This window comes from Plectropomus leopardus, chromosome 3 (assembly GCF_008729295.1).
Source record: "Plectropomus leopardus isolate mb chromosome 3, YSFRI_Pleo_2.0, whole genome shotgun sequence".
Lineage (NCBI taxonomy): Eukaryota > Metazoa > Chordata > Actinopteri > Perciformes > Serranidae > Plectropomus > Plectropomus leopardus.
Genome location: NC_056465.1, coordinates 37,886,369 through 37,902,750, shown reverse-complemented (window position 1 = coordinate 37,902,750; position 16,382 = coordinate 37,886,369). Strand labels below are relative to the sequence as shown.

General features: G+C 49.3%; 1 protein-coding gene across 1 annotated transcript in view; it reads left to right on the top strand.

The window, feature by feature from the left end:
- grin3bb (glutamate receptor, ionotropic, N-methyl-D-aspartate 3Bb) overlaps positions 1-15,910 on the top strand; it is a 28,457-nt gene extending 12,547 nt beyond the window's left edge. Inside the window, exons 2-10 of the mRNA XM_042484022.1 lie at positions 3,944-4,548; positions 8,177-9,269; positions 10,721-10,866; positions 12,395-12,510; positions 12,864-13,015; positions 13,160-13,324; positions 14,558-14,625; positions 14,956-15,642; positions 15,796-15,910. Of these exons, the coding sequence (XP_042339956.1) occupies positions 3,944-4,548; positions 8,177-9,269; positions 10,721-10,866; positions 12,395-12,510; positions 12,864-13,015; positions 13,160-13,324; positions 14,558-14,625; positions 14,956-15,642; positions 15,796-15,910 (3,147 nt within the window). The remainder of the gene's footprint in view (positions 1-3,943; positions 4,549-8,176; positions 9,270-10,720; positions 10,867-12,394; positions 12,511-12,863; positions 13,016-13,159; positions 13,325-14,557; positions 14,626-14,955; positions 15,643-15,795) is intronic.
- The last annotated feature ends 472 nt before the right edge of the window (positions 15,911-16,382 follow it).

The window sequence follows — 16,382 nt, the reverse complement described above, 5'->3', positions numbered from 1 at the left end:
ACAGATGTGGACGTGTGGGACAGACAGATGTGGATGTGGATGAAGCTAGAGCGGTGTGGCGTCCAGCTGGCTGTGGGCCTGTGTGATTGGCTTGAGACAATGTCTCTTCTGTCCTCTGGGGCTGATGGGATGGTTGTGGGCTGAATGAGAGCCAGAGGGACTTATTGATCTGTCTGTCCTCTTTAATCAGACACAGAGACACAGAGACGCAGAGATGCAGAGACACTAAGACGCTGAGATGCTGGACACTGCCGAGCTTTTAGTGAGACAATTGTCTGGGTGCATTGTGTGCTGGGCAGCAGGCGGGGGCGGGGCCCCGGGCTTGCTGATCCCTAGCATCGGGGGTTCGCTCTGGGGACAGGGAGCGTCACATCTCTGGCAGGGAAGGAGCCGCAGCTGTGCGGGAGGTGGAGCGGGACCAGCTAGATATAGGCAAGCTGACCTCCATGCACAGCTCTGGCTCTGGAACCGAACCTCTGGACTCTCTCCTTTTTGGAGTTGCCCAGCGTAAAAGGGCACCGGGCAGGTGTGGAGATACAAGTCCTGGGCTGAGCGCCTCTATTCTGGAGTTCTCCCCGGAGAACGAGAGGCTCGCCTCGATGCGGCTGCAAGTCGCTAAGAGGAGGTCTGTGACTGTTGTTTGTGCTTATGCACCAAACAGTGGAGTACCCGGCCTTCTTGGAGTCTCAGGGCCGAGTCCTGGAAAGGGGACTTCATTGTTCTTCTTGGGGAATTCAACGCTCACGTGGGCGACGATGGAGTGACCTGTAGAGGCATGACTGGGAGGAAAGGCCTGCACAGTCCGAACCCCAGTGGTATTTTGTTATCAGACTTCTGTGCTAGTCATGGATTATCCACAACAAATACCAACCAACATTCACACACAGGCCACGCCGACATTCACACACAGGCCGTTCTAACGTTCAGCTCCAGAGGCCTTCACTCCACCTTGACCTCAGCCACGATTAGCACCAACACAGCTGTGACCTTTGACCTGATGATGCCATCATTCAGCAGATATCCTGTTAAAGACTCAGCTAAATAATGTCAGAGAACGTCCTGTCAGAGAACGTCCTGTCAGAGAACGTCCTGTCAGAGAACGTCCTGTCAGCAGGCGTCAGTGTGTTGGAACGGAAAATGTCGACATTCACACCTAATTAACATCAAACAGGAAGTAAACACAGCTGAAGCTGACAGAGCCGGTTCTTTGATCAGGTTGGTCTGTACGTGAAGTTAAGTTTAAGTGTGTGGTTGTCTGTGGATGGTTCCGAGGTTTGGCTCTGAAATTGGGTTCTGTGGTTTTTTCTGTGATTTGGTTCTGTGGTTTGGCTCTGAGTTTTGTTTTGCAGTCAGAGAGGACGGAGGACACAGGATAGGACCTGCAGTCAGAGAGGACGGAGGACAGTTGTTGTCTGTGCTTGTTGGTGAAGACGTTTATTTTATGGGTGAGATGTTGAGTTTTTGTCTCTGCAGTTTGTTCCTGCCTCAGATTTCAGCAGCAAAGAGATTTAAAGTTCTAAATGTTTAGAGATCCACATTTATGATTATTTTATCTTCAGATTAAAATTATATTATGATTTACACGGCGGGACGGTTACAGTTTGTGGAGGAACCGCGTCGTTTGGCCTCCGACTTCGGTCAGTTGAGACGGACACGTTCCTGCAGGATTCGTGTCGGAGAACGAGGGGAAATTTTGTGTTTGTGAGGACGGAGGAGATAAATCTAATCAGTGACAGGAAATGACCCTCTGACTGGGAGGACTGTTGTTGTCGGGGAGATGGTTTGAGCTGTGATTTCCCATGATGCCCTAGGACAGAACGGCGTATTCAGCTGTGCTGAGCAGAAACAGGAACAACAAGTCAGCTGCTTTTATTTCTCCTCAGGAAACGTTTCCTGCTTCAGTCGGCACAAACACCAAAAACTCTTTCACAATAAAACTCACTTTTATAATCCCCCTCCTCCTCTGTGGTTAAACTGTGGACGTGACGTGACGTGACGTGACGTGACGTGACGTGACGTGACGTGACGTGATTTGGTGTGACATGGCGTGATGTGGCGTGACGTGATGTGGCGTGACGTGATGTGGCTTCCCATCAGGCAGCAGGTTTCCGTTTGGTGTCCTCTGTCCCCCCATCTGCCCTCTAACAGACGTTTCTCTTCTTGCAGGTTTGACGCTTTTAATCCTTTAATATCCGCCTGTCAGAGCGTCGTCACGGTGAAGGGCGACGTGCCCTGCATCACCATGACAACAGAGAGCGAGCATGCCTTTGATGTGCCACTCGCTCTCTGCTGGTGTTTTCTTCTTCTGTTGTGATGAAGTGTCATGAGGACGACCTGCAGGGACTCGAACTCACGTCGCCGATCACAGGCGTCTCTGAGGGTCTGTCCTGAGCCATGAGGTCCGTCACCTCTCAGAGCAGACGCTGTTTACGGTGGCGCCCGTTCCCATCAGCGCCGTCTCTGCGGTTGCCGTGATACAGTGGAGTTGAATGGCGGTACACGCGGCCTCCGGTGTGCAGTGGTCGGGGCGCTGTCCTCGCCATCGGCTGGACACGAACGATGAATGACTCAGAGAATCGACTCGTTTACCTGCAGGATGAGTGTGACGTCACAGAGGTTAGAGGTCAAACTGCTGCTGACTGCAGGACTGTGGACAGACGTCTGTCTGTGCCCATCTCTCCGTCTGTGTCCGTCTTTGTCCATTTAGTACCGTTTGTTTCTATCTGTGTCCGTCTGTGTCTATATCTGTCCGTCTGTGTCTGCCTGTGTCCATTTGTTACTGTCTGCGTCCGTCTCTCAGGCTGACTGCAGGACTGTGGAAGGAGACAGACCTTTTGTTGTCATTGTCTCTGATTGTCCTCTCGATGCAGCTTCAGATATAAAAGACGTTCTCTGGAGAACAAACAGGCTCCTGCAGATTCCAGAGTGATGAAGAGGAGGTTCTGTGTCTAATGTGCTTTTGTCCCATTGACTTATATGGGACATCCAGTGGTGGACAATAATCTGATAGAGAGTAATGCATGTAATACATACTACATATGATTGTCTCTACATACTTCAGGTAATCCACACTACGTGTACTACATACTACTACAGACTCTGTACACGGTGTGTAAATATTAATGGATAATAGACTGAATGGTAGTAGTAGTGGTAGTAGAAAGTATTTGTGGTAGTAAGAGATTCACACTTACTACCACAGGTACTGCATATTACAGGTACTACAAGTACTGTACACTGTGTATATTACATTGTATGTATTTACAATAAGTCACAGCATGTCTTTAATAGTCAGAATATGCAGTAGCAACAGTAGTTGTAGTAGCAGTATTTGTAATAGAAGGAGTATTTTTAGTATTATTACAGTATTAGTAGGGGGAGATGTGACCACAGAGAGGAGGTTCTCTAGAGCACCGTAAAAAATGTGAGCTACAGAGCGAGGTACGAGCTCTGCTTCGAACCAACAGCTGAAGCTTTTTTTGTCCATTCTCCCATGGTTCTCTGATGGTTCTCCTGTGGTTCTCTGATGGTTCTCTGATGGTTCTCCTGTGGTTCTCTGAAGGTTCTCCCATGGTTCTCTGATGGTTCTCTGATGGTTCTCTGATGGTTCTCCTGTGGTTCTCTGATGGTTCTCTGATAGTTCACCTGTGGTTCTCTGGTGATTCTCTGATGGTTCATCTGCAGTTCTTGCAGTTCTCTGATGGTTCTCCTATGATTCTCTGATGGTTCTCTGATGGCTCTCCGGTGGTTGTATGATAGTTCTCTAATGGTTCCTCTCAGACATCAGACAGGATCGACTCGTCTGTTATTTCTGACGTCTGTTCTGATCACTTATGTTCTGTTTTATGTCTGATCCACTTTGACATGTTCTTACCCTGTTCTCCTCCTCCTCCTCCTCCTCCTCCTCCTCCTCCTCCTCCTTCTTGTTCTCCTCCTCCTGTAGAACCGGTTCCACCTGCAGATGGCGATGGGGGTTCCAGAGTCGGGTCTGTCAGAGCTGCTGCTGACAGTTCTTCGGCGCTCCGGTTGGCGTGAGGGAACCGTGGTTCTGTGTCGGGGGTGGGAGGAGGCACGGGGCCTCCTGCGGCTCCTGGAGGGCGGGGCCTCCTGGCAGGTGCGTGCCCTGCTGAACCTGACGCAGTCGGCGCATGACGACACTCAGATCCACGACTTCCTGTCCCGACACTTCCGGCAGAGCCCCGTGGTGCCGGCGGCTGTGCTGCTGTTTGGCGACGACCCGCAGTGCGCAGCAGCGGTGCTGCGCAGCGCTCAGGACCTGGGCCTCACCTTACCCATGGTGCACTGGGTGCTAGGCCAGCCGCTCAGCCCCGATGCGCTTCACGCCATAGGCCTGCCGCTTGGCCTGCTGGCCTACGGCGAGGTGGAGAGAAAGCCGCTCGACTTCTACGTCAGAGACGCCCTGCAGCTCGTCGGCCGCGCCGTCGCCGCGGCCACCCGGGTCAGACCGGACCTCGCCCTGATCCAGAACACAGTCAACTGCTATGACACGCCTGAGAGACACCTGTCTTCAGGACGGTACCTGTCCAGGTAAACACCGATACAAACTGATACACACATATACAACCACAGACACACACACAGATACACACAGATACACACACACACACACACACACACACACACACACAGATATACACAGACACACACACACAGATACACACAGACACACACACACACACACACAACTCACACACACAGATATACACAGATACACACAGATACACACACACACACACACACACACACAGATATACACAGATACACACAGACACACACACACACACACACACACACACACAGATATACACAGATACACACAGATACACACACACACACACACACACACAGATATACACAGACACACACACACAGATATACACAGATATACACAGATACACACAGATACACACACACACACACACACACACACACACAGATATACACAGACACACACACACACAGATATACACAGATACACACACACATACACACACACAGATAAACACAGACACATACACACAGATATACACAGATACACACAGACGCACACACACACACACACAGATACACAGCTATACACACAGATACACACACACAGATATACACACAGATACACACCACACACACACACACACACACAACCACACACACACAGACACACACAGATACACACAGATACACACACACACACACACACACACACTCACACACACACAGATGCACACAGATACACACACACACACACATACACGCAGACACACACACACACACACACACAGATACACACAGACACACAATCACACACAGATACACGCAGACACACACTCACACACAGATACACACACACACACACACAGATACACACAGACACACACATACACACACACACACACAAACACACACAAACACACACACACAGATACACACAGACACACACACACATACACACACACACAGATACACAGACACACAGACACACACACACAAACACACAGATACACAGACACACACACACAAACACACACACACACAAACACAAACACACACACAAACACACAGATACACAGACACACACTTGCTTTATTATTATTGTTGTTGTTGTCGTTACTGTTGTTGATATTGTTTTTTCTGTTGTTGTTTCTCTCGTTACTCTTGTTGTTGTTGTTGTTGTTTTTTGGAGGAACATGTTGCTGGTTGACCTGTTGTGATGTTGAAAAGCAGTTTGTGTTTTCAGTGAAACACGCTCACACAGAATAAACCCGTCCGGTCGGTGTGTCTGCCGGTTTCTGATCTGCATGGACTCGTTTTCCTGCAGCAGCTCGTTTGTTCTCGGTGATTCCTCCACACTCAGCCGGGAAACACGCTCACACACGCTCGTCTTCACACAACCTCGTGCTGAAATATGATCACGCTGAAATATATATTAATCTTCATAGATATTCATGTTGATTTATATTCATGGAAACAGCATGTGTGAATATAAACATGTTGAAACTTATCACGGAGCCTGCAGCTCTCTGCAGACTCGACACACAGGCTATCCCCAGGTCTCCTCCAGAACTGCACAGCGTTTAAAACAAGAATGTCCTCGGTCAGAGAACCGCACGGAGTCCAGCGTCCTCAGTCAGAGACTTGTGTTGGTGTGGGGGGACATTGCTCGTTGTGTTGATGACTTGGCGGTGTCTCTACAGGTCGGACTCTCTGAACCCTGGCTCTGCAGATTCACGGACAAACATTTTTAAAGTTCTGCATTTTGCTGCTGCAGCTGCTGAAATAAATAGGATCTTTATTTCAGAGCCTGGAGGCGTTGGATCGGCACTGTTCAGGTGCAGAGAAGATGAAAAGTTTCCTGCTAGCGGCTCTCTGCAGCAATTAAAACCGCACCGAGACGTGTGAGTCCGCAGAGCGGTCACCCGAACACTGTCAGAGAACCATTAGGCTGTTTTCAGATCTAACCCTAACCCAGTGTTCCTCAGAGGGCAGGCACCATCCCTCTGTGCTCGGACCCTCACAGCAGAAGAGGAAAAACTCAATCACAGAATGTTTTTGTTTGTTTATCAAATAATTGACAAACATAATTTGTGTTTAAACATGCGATATTCTCAGACTGATCAATGTCAGAATATCATCTGAAAGATTTCCAGCTTTTACTCGGGACGTTTTCCAAACAGACAGCGGGTGCAAGCGTCACCGGGAAATAAATACACTCTGTTTTAACAGGAGAACGCAGTTCAGATTTTCTGCTGAAAAAAATCAGCAGATTTCATACAATTTATTGATTATGTTCACAGAATATTCATCTATAATTCATCATTATTCATCTATATTCTGCAGGTTTTCCACATACTGTTTTCACGTTAAATTTGTCACCCTCATGAATCAGAAAAGCAGTTTAACATTACACCACAAGTTCTTTGCTATTCATCCGTCAGTGACTGTGTGTGAGTGTCAGTGATTCTCTGTCAGTGATTGTTTGTGTCAGGGTTTGTGTGTGTGTGTGTGTGTGTGTGTGTGTCAGTGATCGCGTGTGTCAGTGACTGTGTGTGTATCAGTGATTGACATACACAATCACCACTGACATACACAATCACCACTGACATACACAATCACCACTGACATACACAGTGGTGATTGTGTATGTCAGTGGTAATTGTGTCAGTGATTGTGTATGTCAGTGGTGATTGTGTCAGTGATTGTGTATGTCAGTGGTGATTGTGTCAGTGATTGTGTATGTCAGTGGTGATTGTGTCAGTGATTGTGTCAGTGATTGTGTATGTCAGTGGTGATTGTGTCAGTGATTGTGTCAGTGATTGTGTATGTCAGTGGTATTGTGTATGTCAGTGGTTGTTTGTGTCAGTGATTGTGTATGTCAGTGGTGATTGTGTCAGTGATTATGTAGGTCAGTGGTGATTGTGTATGTCAGTGGTTGTTTGTGTCAGTGATTATGTAGGTCAGTGGTGATTGTGTATGTCAGTGGTTGTTTGTGTCAGTGATTGTGTATGTCAGTGGTGATTGTGTCAGTGATTATGTAGGTCAGTGGTGATTGTGTATGTCAGTGGTTGTTTGTGTCAGTGATTATGTAGGTCAGTGGTGATTGTGTATGTCAGTGGTTGTTTGTGTCAGTGATTGTGTATGTCAGTGGTGATTGTGTATGTCAGTGGTTGTTTGTGTCAGTGATTGTGTATGTCAGTGGTGATTGTGTCAGTGATTGTGTCAGTCACTGCGTGTGAGCATCTGACAGCAGCAGAAATCGGCGCTCTGCAGGTTTGAGGAGGATAAAAAGGTTTAACTGCTGCGTTCAGCTCTGTGACGGAGAAAAGATCAAACAGATTCACAGTAAATGAAATTACAGTCAGACTGAAGATAAACCGCGGAGGACGGATTATCTGCTGCAGCACAACAAAAGGACAGAGGAGCGTGAAGAGAAACAGAAACAGATCACAGACTCAGATGTCTCTCAGAGTTCAGCAGGTTTGATGTTTGCTCTGCTGTCCGGACAGGAATCGTCCTCGGAGGACCCCGAATGATCGCAGCAGGTTTTAAACAAACGTACAGTTTGTGAATCTAGAATGTGAGGAAACACGTTTTCTGTTTTCACTTCTGTCCTGCTTAACATCTGGTCTGTGTCTCACCTGCTGTGTTTTCTGTCCTGCAGGTTCCTGTCCAACACCTCATTTTCCGGTATGACGGGTCCAGTCCGAGTCCATCAGAACTGGTCTCAGGTCCTCACCTCCCAGCGTTTTCACGTGTGGAGCCTGCGGCGGGACGCGCTGGGTCAGCCCACCTGGGTGACGGTGGGCAGCTGGGAGGGGGGCCAGCTGCAGGTGGAGGACCAGGGAGTCTGGCAGGGGTCTAAACCTCGCCACAGGACAGACGGGACGGGCGGGAGGACCAGGGGGCGCTGGAGGCCCGGGATACCGGTGGTGGGGAGTCGGGTGCGGGTGGTGACTCTGGTGGAGCATCCCTTTGTGTTCACGCGGGACGTGGACGACGAGGGCAGCTGCCCGGCCGGTCAGTTCTGCCTGGACGCTGGCACCAACAGCTCTGACACTCTGGAGAGGTTCTTCAGGGAGGTGGCGGGTGGGAACGGCAGCTTCCTGCCAGCGGAGTACAGCAAATGTTGCTATGGATACTGCATTGACCTGCTGGAGAAGCTGGCGGAGGACCTAGGCTTCGAGTTCGACCTGTACATTGTTGGGGACGGGAAGTACGGAGCGTGGAAGGGGGGGCGCTGGACCGGGCTGGTGGGGGATCTTCTGAATGGACTGGCAGACATGGCGGTCACCTCCTTCAGTATCAACTCAGCTCGCAGCCGTGTGATCGACTTCACCTCGCCCTTCTTCTCCACCAGCCTGGGCATCCTGGTGCGCAGCAAGGACACGGCGGCCCCAATCGGGGCCTTCATGTGGCCCCTGCACTGGTCCATGTGGGTGGGCATCTTCCTGGCGCTGCACATAACGGCGCTCTTCCTCACACTGTATGAGTGGAAGAGTCCATACGGCATGACGCCCCACGGGCGCAACAGAATAAGGGTGTTCTCGTACTCCTCGGCTCTCAACCTGTGTTACGCCATCCTGTTTGGACGCACCGTCTCCTCCAAGACCCCCAAGTGCTGGACAGGCCGGTTCCTGATGAACCTGTGGGCCATCTTCTGCCTGCTGGTGCTCTCCAGCTACACTGCCAACCTTGCCGCTGTCATGGTGGGCGAGAAGACCTTCGAAGAAGTGTCAGGAATCCACGACGCCAAGGTGAGACCAAAACGTTGTGTTCTTTTGAGTCCACGTTATGCTTTGCAGAGAGAACCAGACTTTGTAAGGTCATAGAAACCAAACCTGCCGAGTGTGATATGATCAAACAACAGCCGATAGCTCGTCTGCAGAGTTTCTCCAGAAACCCAACACAGAGCGGCCATCACCATCAGTTTCACAGCGATGCGGTTGTCACGTCCAGCGCCCACGTTCTGTCAGGATCTGTGTCCGTCTATGGGCCCTTACCTGCAGACGACGCACCACGAACACATGACAAGTTGGTTAGACATGAGCCAGTCACACTGCACCTGCAGCATGGGCTCACCTGTTGGGGCCCTGGGCCTGCAGGCAAGCCAGGGAGTCGCCGAGGGCGGTGAAATGTTTCCCAACTATTGATGAGTAAAATGTTGCATTAACCAACGGCAGAACCTGTAGGCGGCGCTCCGCTTTCTGTATGTATTTAATCCTTTAGACCCTGAACACATTGTTGTCGGTTAGAAATGTTCCACAAACTGCAGAAAATGTGTAGATTTAGAAAATTAGGTTTTGAAAGCAAGAGAAAAAAGCCCAGAGAATTATTTATCATCATATTATATTTTTGATTATTTTTCAGTAATAATTTTAAACAGCTTTTTCATCACTTTTTGTGTTTGTTTGAGATGGAGCCTCTTGGCTCAGCGTTAAAGGAGGGCGTGAGTAGAACGCCCGACTCTGCTCCGTCCTGACTGACCTTCAGACAATGTTCTGCAGACAATGTAAATAACGAAACCTGTAGGCTGACGCCCTCAGACTTCTGATGGTTAACTTGAAGTGATGCAGCTCAGACTTAGGCGAGCGTTAAAGCTCTCTGTGTTTCTGTCTGCTGAGAATCTGTGAAAACGTTGTGACGGGAGTGCGGAGAGCTGGCAGGAAGTGAGCGGAGCGCTGTGCTCTGAAATAATTCATCAGTCAGACGGAGATAAAAGCGTCAAATGAGTGTTGGCTCCTTCTTCAGTCTCTTTCTGCTTCCTGTCGTGAAATAATTACAGATTAAATTTGTTCTTTGAATCACCTGCCTCGTCCTAATTACACTTTTAATTCAGCAGCTGACTGAAGCGTGAAACATGGCGCCCCGTGTTTATACGCTGGGGCTGCTGGGAGCTGTGGTGGGGGCTTAATTGGATGTCCATATGTGTGATTATTAACTTTTTGTTTTTAATTCAGAGACACTCAGACTGAAGCTTCAAACACTTCAACTCTGATTAAACTCAACATTCATACACACAACAATTATATATGTGTGTGTGTATATACATATATTTATACATATATACATATGTATATGTATGTATGTTTTTTTAATTTTAACATTTTTATACCCCTAGGTGTTAATTCTCCCCAAGTTTTGTTTGTCATGTAAAGAGTTCCTCGTGTTTCTGTGTTCTGTCTGCTCCTCTTCGTTGGTGTTCTAGCTGCACCACCCGTCGCGGGGGTTCCGTTTCGGGACAGTGAGGGAGAGCAGCGCTGAGGATTACATGAAGAAGAGTTTCCCAGAGATGCACGAGTACATGAGACGCTTCAACGAGCCGACCACGCCTGAAGGAGTCGCCACACTCAAGTAAGAGAACACGCCAGAACACATGAGAGAGAACACGCCAGAACACACGAACAAACACATGAGGGAGAACTTGCCAGAACACATGAGAGAACGCATGAGAGAGAACATGCCAGAACATATGAAAGGACACGTGAGAGAGAACACGCCAGAACACACAAGAGAACGCACAAGAGAGAACACGACAGAAAACATGAGAGAACACGCCAGAACATATGAGAGAACTACGAGAGAGAACATGACAGAACATGTGAGAGAATGCATGAGAGAGAACATGCAGTAGATGCCAGGGTTGCCGTAGTTGCAGTGGATGCTGTAATTGCAGTGGTTGCAGTAGGTGCTGTAGTTGCAGTAGATGCAATGGATGTTGTATTTGCAGTAGCTGCAGTAGATGCAGTATTAGATGTTGTTGCAGTAGTTGCTGTAGTTGCAGTAGATGCAATGGATGTTGTATTTGCAGTAGCTGCAGCAGATGCAGTAGTAGATGTTGTTGCTGTAGTTGCAGCAGATGCTTTAGTTGCAGTAGATGCTGTAATTGCAGTGGTTGCTGTAGTTGTAGTAGATGCAGTAGCTGCAGTAGATGCAGTAGTTGCAGTAGTTGCTGTAGTTGCAGTGGTTGCTGTAGTTGCAGTAGATGCAGTAGTTGCAGTAGATGCAGTAGCTGCAGTAGATGCAGTGCTTGCTATAATTGCAGTGGTTGCTGTAGCTGCAGTAGAAGCAGTAGCTGCATTAGATGCTTTAGTTGCAGTAGATGCTGTAATTGCAGTGGTTGCTGTAGTTGCAGTAGATGCAGTAGTTGCAATAGATGCAGTAGTTGCTGTAGTTGCAGTGGTTGCTGTAGTTGCAGTGGTTGCTGTAGTTGTAGTAGATGCTGTAGTTGCAGTAGATGCAGTAGTTGCAGTAGTTGCAGTGGTTGCTGTAGTTGCAGTAGATGCTGTAGTTGCAGTAGATGCAGTAGCTACAGTAGATGCAGTAGTTGCAGTAGTTGCAGTGGTTGCTGCAGTAGATGCTGTAGTTGCAGTAGATGCAGTAGCTGCATGAGTTGCTGTAGTTGCAGTAGCTGCAGTAGCTGAAGTAGATGCAGTAGTTGCAGTAGTTGCAGTGGTTGCTGTAGATGCAGTAGCTACAGTAGATGCAGTAGTTACAGGAGTTGCAGTAGTTGCTGCAGTAGATGCTGTAGTTGCAGTAGCTGCAGTAGCTGCTGTAGTTGCAGTAGCTGCAGTAGCTGCAGTAGCTGAAGTAGATGCAGTAGTTGCAGTAGTTGCTGCAGTTGCAGTGGTTGCTGTAGTTGCAGTAGATGCAGTAGCTACAGTAGATGCAGTAGTTGCAGTAGTTGCAGTGGTTGCTGCAGTAGATGCTGTAGTTGCAGTAGATGCAGTAGCTGCAGTAGATGCAGTAGTTGCAGTAGTTGCTGTAGTTGCAGTGGTTGCTGTAATTGCAGTAGATGCTGTAGTTGCAGTAGCTGCAGTAGATGCACTAGATGCAGTAGTTGCAGTAGTTGCTGTAGTAACAGTGTTGCTCTGTGTTGAAGGACAGATCCTCCTCAGCTCGACGCCTTCATCATGGACAAAGCTCTGCTGGATTATGAAGTTTCCATTGATGCCGACTGTAAACTGGCAACCGTCGGAAAACCGTTCGCCATTGAAGGTCAGACCCAAGAGTGTGTGTGTGTGTGTGTGTGTGTGTGTGTGGGGGGGGGGGGGGGGGGGGGTTTATGAGGTAACTGTTTTTTTTAAACATTAGTTGTACACATGTACAACTATATACTATACACACAACTACACGCTATACGCACGACTACACACTATACGCACAACTACACACTGTACACAACTACACACTACATACTCAACTTGATTATTGTTTGCTGTTTGTTATTTAGGTCATGGTATCTGTTGTTTATTTTTTGGTTTGTTTTTTAAGGTTGTGGTATCAGTTGTTTAGCGTTTAGGTTACAGTCTGTGTTGTTTATTGTTTGTTGTTTATTGTTTGTTGTTTAGGTTACGGGATCGGCCTGCCTCAGAATTCCCCTCTGACCTCTAATGTATCCGAGTTCATCAGCAGGTACAAGTCTGAGGGCTACATGGACCTGCTGCATGACAAGTGGTACAAAGTTGTTCCGTGTGGGAACCGAGTGTTCGCCGTCACCGAGGTCAGTGACATCACAGCGCATCCTCCTCAGACCCCATGTCTCTGACCTGTTCCTCTCATCCTCCTCAGACCCCATGTCTCTGACCTGTTCCTCTCATCCTCCTCAGACCCCGTGTCTCTGACCTGTCCCTCTCGTCCTCCTCAGACTCTGCAGATGGGCATCAGTCACTTTTCGGGACTCTTCGTCCTGTTGTGTGCTGGAGTGGGCGGAGCCTTGCTGACTCTTGCAGGTGAACACGGTTTCTACCAACTCGTCCTGCCGCACATCCGCCGCCGACAGAACCTCAAGTACTGGCTGCACACGTCACAGGTGAGAACCAGAGTGTTCTCTGCAGATTCATGTTCTTGTCAGAATTGGAACACCGAAGGGGGATTTTAACTCTGAATCTTCTGTAAACAAAGAAAACACTGGCTCTGCTGTTGTACCACGACAGAACCATCAAATGACATAAAAGAGAGTAGTGTTGTTCTAAACAGGATCTGAACGATGTTCTGAAGGGTTCTAAGGAGGTGCAGAGGAGGTGGTGTCATTTGTTGTTCTGTCCAGTCTGTTCTGTGTGTTTCATGTGTTTCTTCTGTCCCATGTGTTCTGTTTGCCTGTGTGTTCTGTGTGTTTCGTGTGTACTATGTGTTGTGTGTGTCCTGTGTGTTCTGTTTGGTCTGTGTGTTCCTTGTATGCTGTGTGCTCCATGTGTCCTGTGTGTCTCACGTGTGCTGTGTGTTCTGTGTGTTCCGTGTGTGCCGTGTGTTCCGTGTGTGCCGTGTGTTCCATGTGTCCTGTGTGTCTCACGTGTTCCGTGTGTGCCGTTTGTTCTGTTTGTTCCATGTGTGCTGTGTGTTCCGTGTGTGCCGCGTGTTCCGTGTGTTCCTTGTGTGCCGTGTGTTCTGTGTCTTCCGTATGTGCCGTGTGTGCCGTGTGTTCTGTGTGTTCCGTGTGTGCCGTGTGTTGCGTGTGTTCCTTGTGTGCCGTGTGTTCCGTGTCTTCCGTGTCTTCCGTGTGTTCCGTGTGTCCTGTGTGTCTCACGTGTGCCGTGTGTTCCTTGTGTGCCGTGTGTTCCGTATGTGCCGTGTGTTGCGTGTGTTCTGTGTTTGCCATGTGTTCCGTGTGTCCTGTGTGTCTCACGTGTGCTGTGTGTTCCGTTTGTTCCGTGTGTGCCGCGTGTTCCGTGTGTCCTGTGTGTCTCATGTGTTCCGTGTCTGCCGTGTGTTCCGTTTGTTCCATGTGTTCCGTTTGTTCCGTGTGTTCCGTGTGTGCCGTGTGTTCCGTTTGTTCCGTGTGTGGCGTGTGTTCTGTGTGTGCCGTGTGTTCCGTGTGTGCCGTGTGTTCCGTTTGTTCCGTGTGTGGCGTGTGTTCTGTGTGTGCCGTGTGTTCCGTGTGTGCCGTGTGTTCCGTTTGTTCCGTGTGTGCCGTGTGTGCCGTGTGTGCCGTGTGTTCCGTGTGTCCTGTGTGTCTCACGTGTTCCGTGTGTGTCGTGTGTTCCGTTTGTTCCGTGCGTGCCGGGTTCTGACAGAATTGAGATCGGACTGTTTGTGTGTTTGACAGAAAATCCATCGAGCTCTCAACATGACGTATGAGGACGTGAAAAGGCAGCGGGCGGAGAAGGAGAAAAGGTCGGTGTGATGTCGCCGTCACTGATGTCACTGAGGGATTGTGGGAGTCGTTGTCATGTAGAACACATCATTCAAAATGTCAGTTTTATTCACAGAGCCCATTATCACAAAACACGGTTTGCCTCAGAGGGCTTTAGAGCAGGCACCATCCCTCTGCCCTTAGACCCTGACATCACCTGAGGAAAAACTCCCGAAAAAGAACCCCTGTAACGGGGAAAAGAGGAAGAAACCTCAGAAAGAGCGACGTGTTTGTTTAAACAGGTGATGATGTCATCACACGGTTCATAATAACACATCATCACATCAGCTGTAATTGTCTCTGTTTCTCAGCTGTAACCTGCAGAAGCCTCCAGGCCCCTCCGGCCCCAACGCCGCTCCAGCCGCCGGAATCTCAGCCAAGTGGAACAACGAGGCCAGTAAGGACGCCGCTGCCGCCGCCGCTGCAGCTGCAGCTACTGCTGCAGCCGCCATTCCTAAGGATGCACGAGACTTCAAACGAGTCCACTTCAACCTTGAGACCCTCAACACCCGCCGCCTGCTTGCTCGCATTGCCACCTCTGAAGCCAAGGGATGCCGGGCCAAACCGGAGGGGGAGGGGCCATCCAAGCCGAGGGCGGGGCCAAACAGTAGACTGTGTGAGAATGGAGGACCAGCGGCATCTCTGGCCAGTCTGGTGCTCTCCCTGCCATCCTCTTCCGCTTCCTCCGCCACCAAACAAAAACCCTCAGCACGTCCCCCTGCTGCTGCAGCCCGCCCCCCTGCAGCGGTGGTCTCGCCCCCTGCAACGAAGTCCCCGCCCCCTGAAGAGGTGGTCCCGCCCCGCCCCGGCGAGCTGGAGGAGCTGCAGGAAGAGATCGAACAGATGAGGGAGCGGCTGAGGACGGCGCTCGCCAGGAGGGCCGAGATTCAGACCACTCTGACCAAACCTGCTGAAGCTGCCACAAATAACCTGTCCTCAGTTACCACGGCAACCACATCTACCACAGGAGCTGCGCCCAGCACTTCAACCAACGCCCCATCCAACGCCACAGCTGTTGCCACAACCAACACCACTTCCTCTATCAGCCCAAACAACTTCCCTTCCACCATCGACCCGCCCGCCACCCCATCCAACGCCCCGCCCGCCACCCCATCCAATGCCCCGCCCACTGGCCCATCTTCTGTCGCCCTGGTAATGCCTTTCCCTGGCAACACAAAGTGTGTGACAACCATGACGGACCCGCCTCACAAAGTCCTGTCCAAAGTCCGGCCCCTCCACAGCAGACTGACCAATCAGAGAAGGTGATGCACTTTGCGCAGATCACATGACCCTCTGCCACAGCGGCCATTTTGAACCACTGACATGGAAATTGAACCAGGATATTCTTGTTAAATGCCAAAGTGGACGACGGTGAAGCTGAACAGACGATCAGACGCCTGAGCGCTGATTTCAGCCAATCAGGTCGTAGTTTCAGTCGTAGAAGTTTACGGAGTTTGTAGCTGTAGTTTATCAACACAAACAGGAAACAGAAGCTTAACATGTTCACATCATGTGACCGGGTGTCACTATGATAAATAATATTAAAAATAATATTAATAATAATAATTATGATTACAGTAATAAAGGATCACATGACACATATAGTTTGATTTGATTAGGGTTTATTGATCGATGTGTTGTCAGGGTTTTTCAGGGTTAAATCTCTGAAGTTTACAAAATCAAACGTGAAATCTTCAGATATGCTGCATCTTCAGGGTTTCTGTCGGATTTGGAGGGA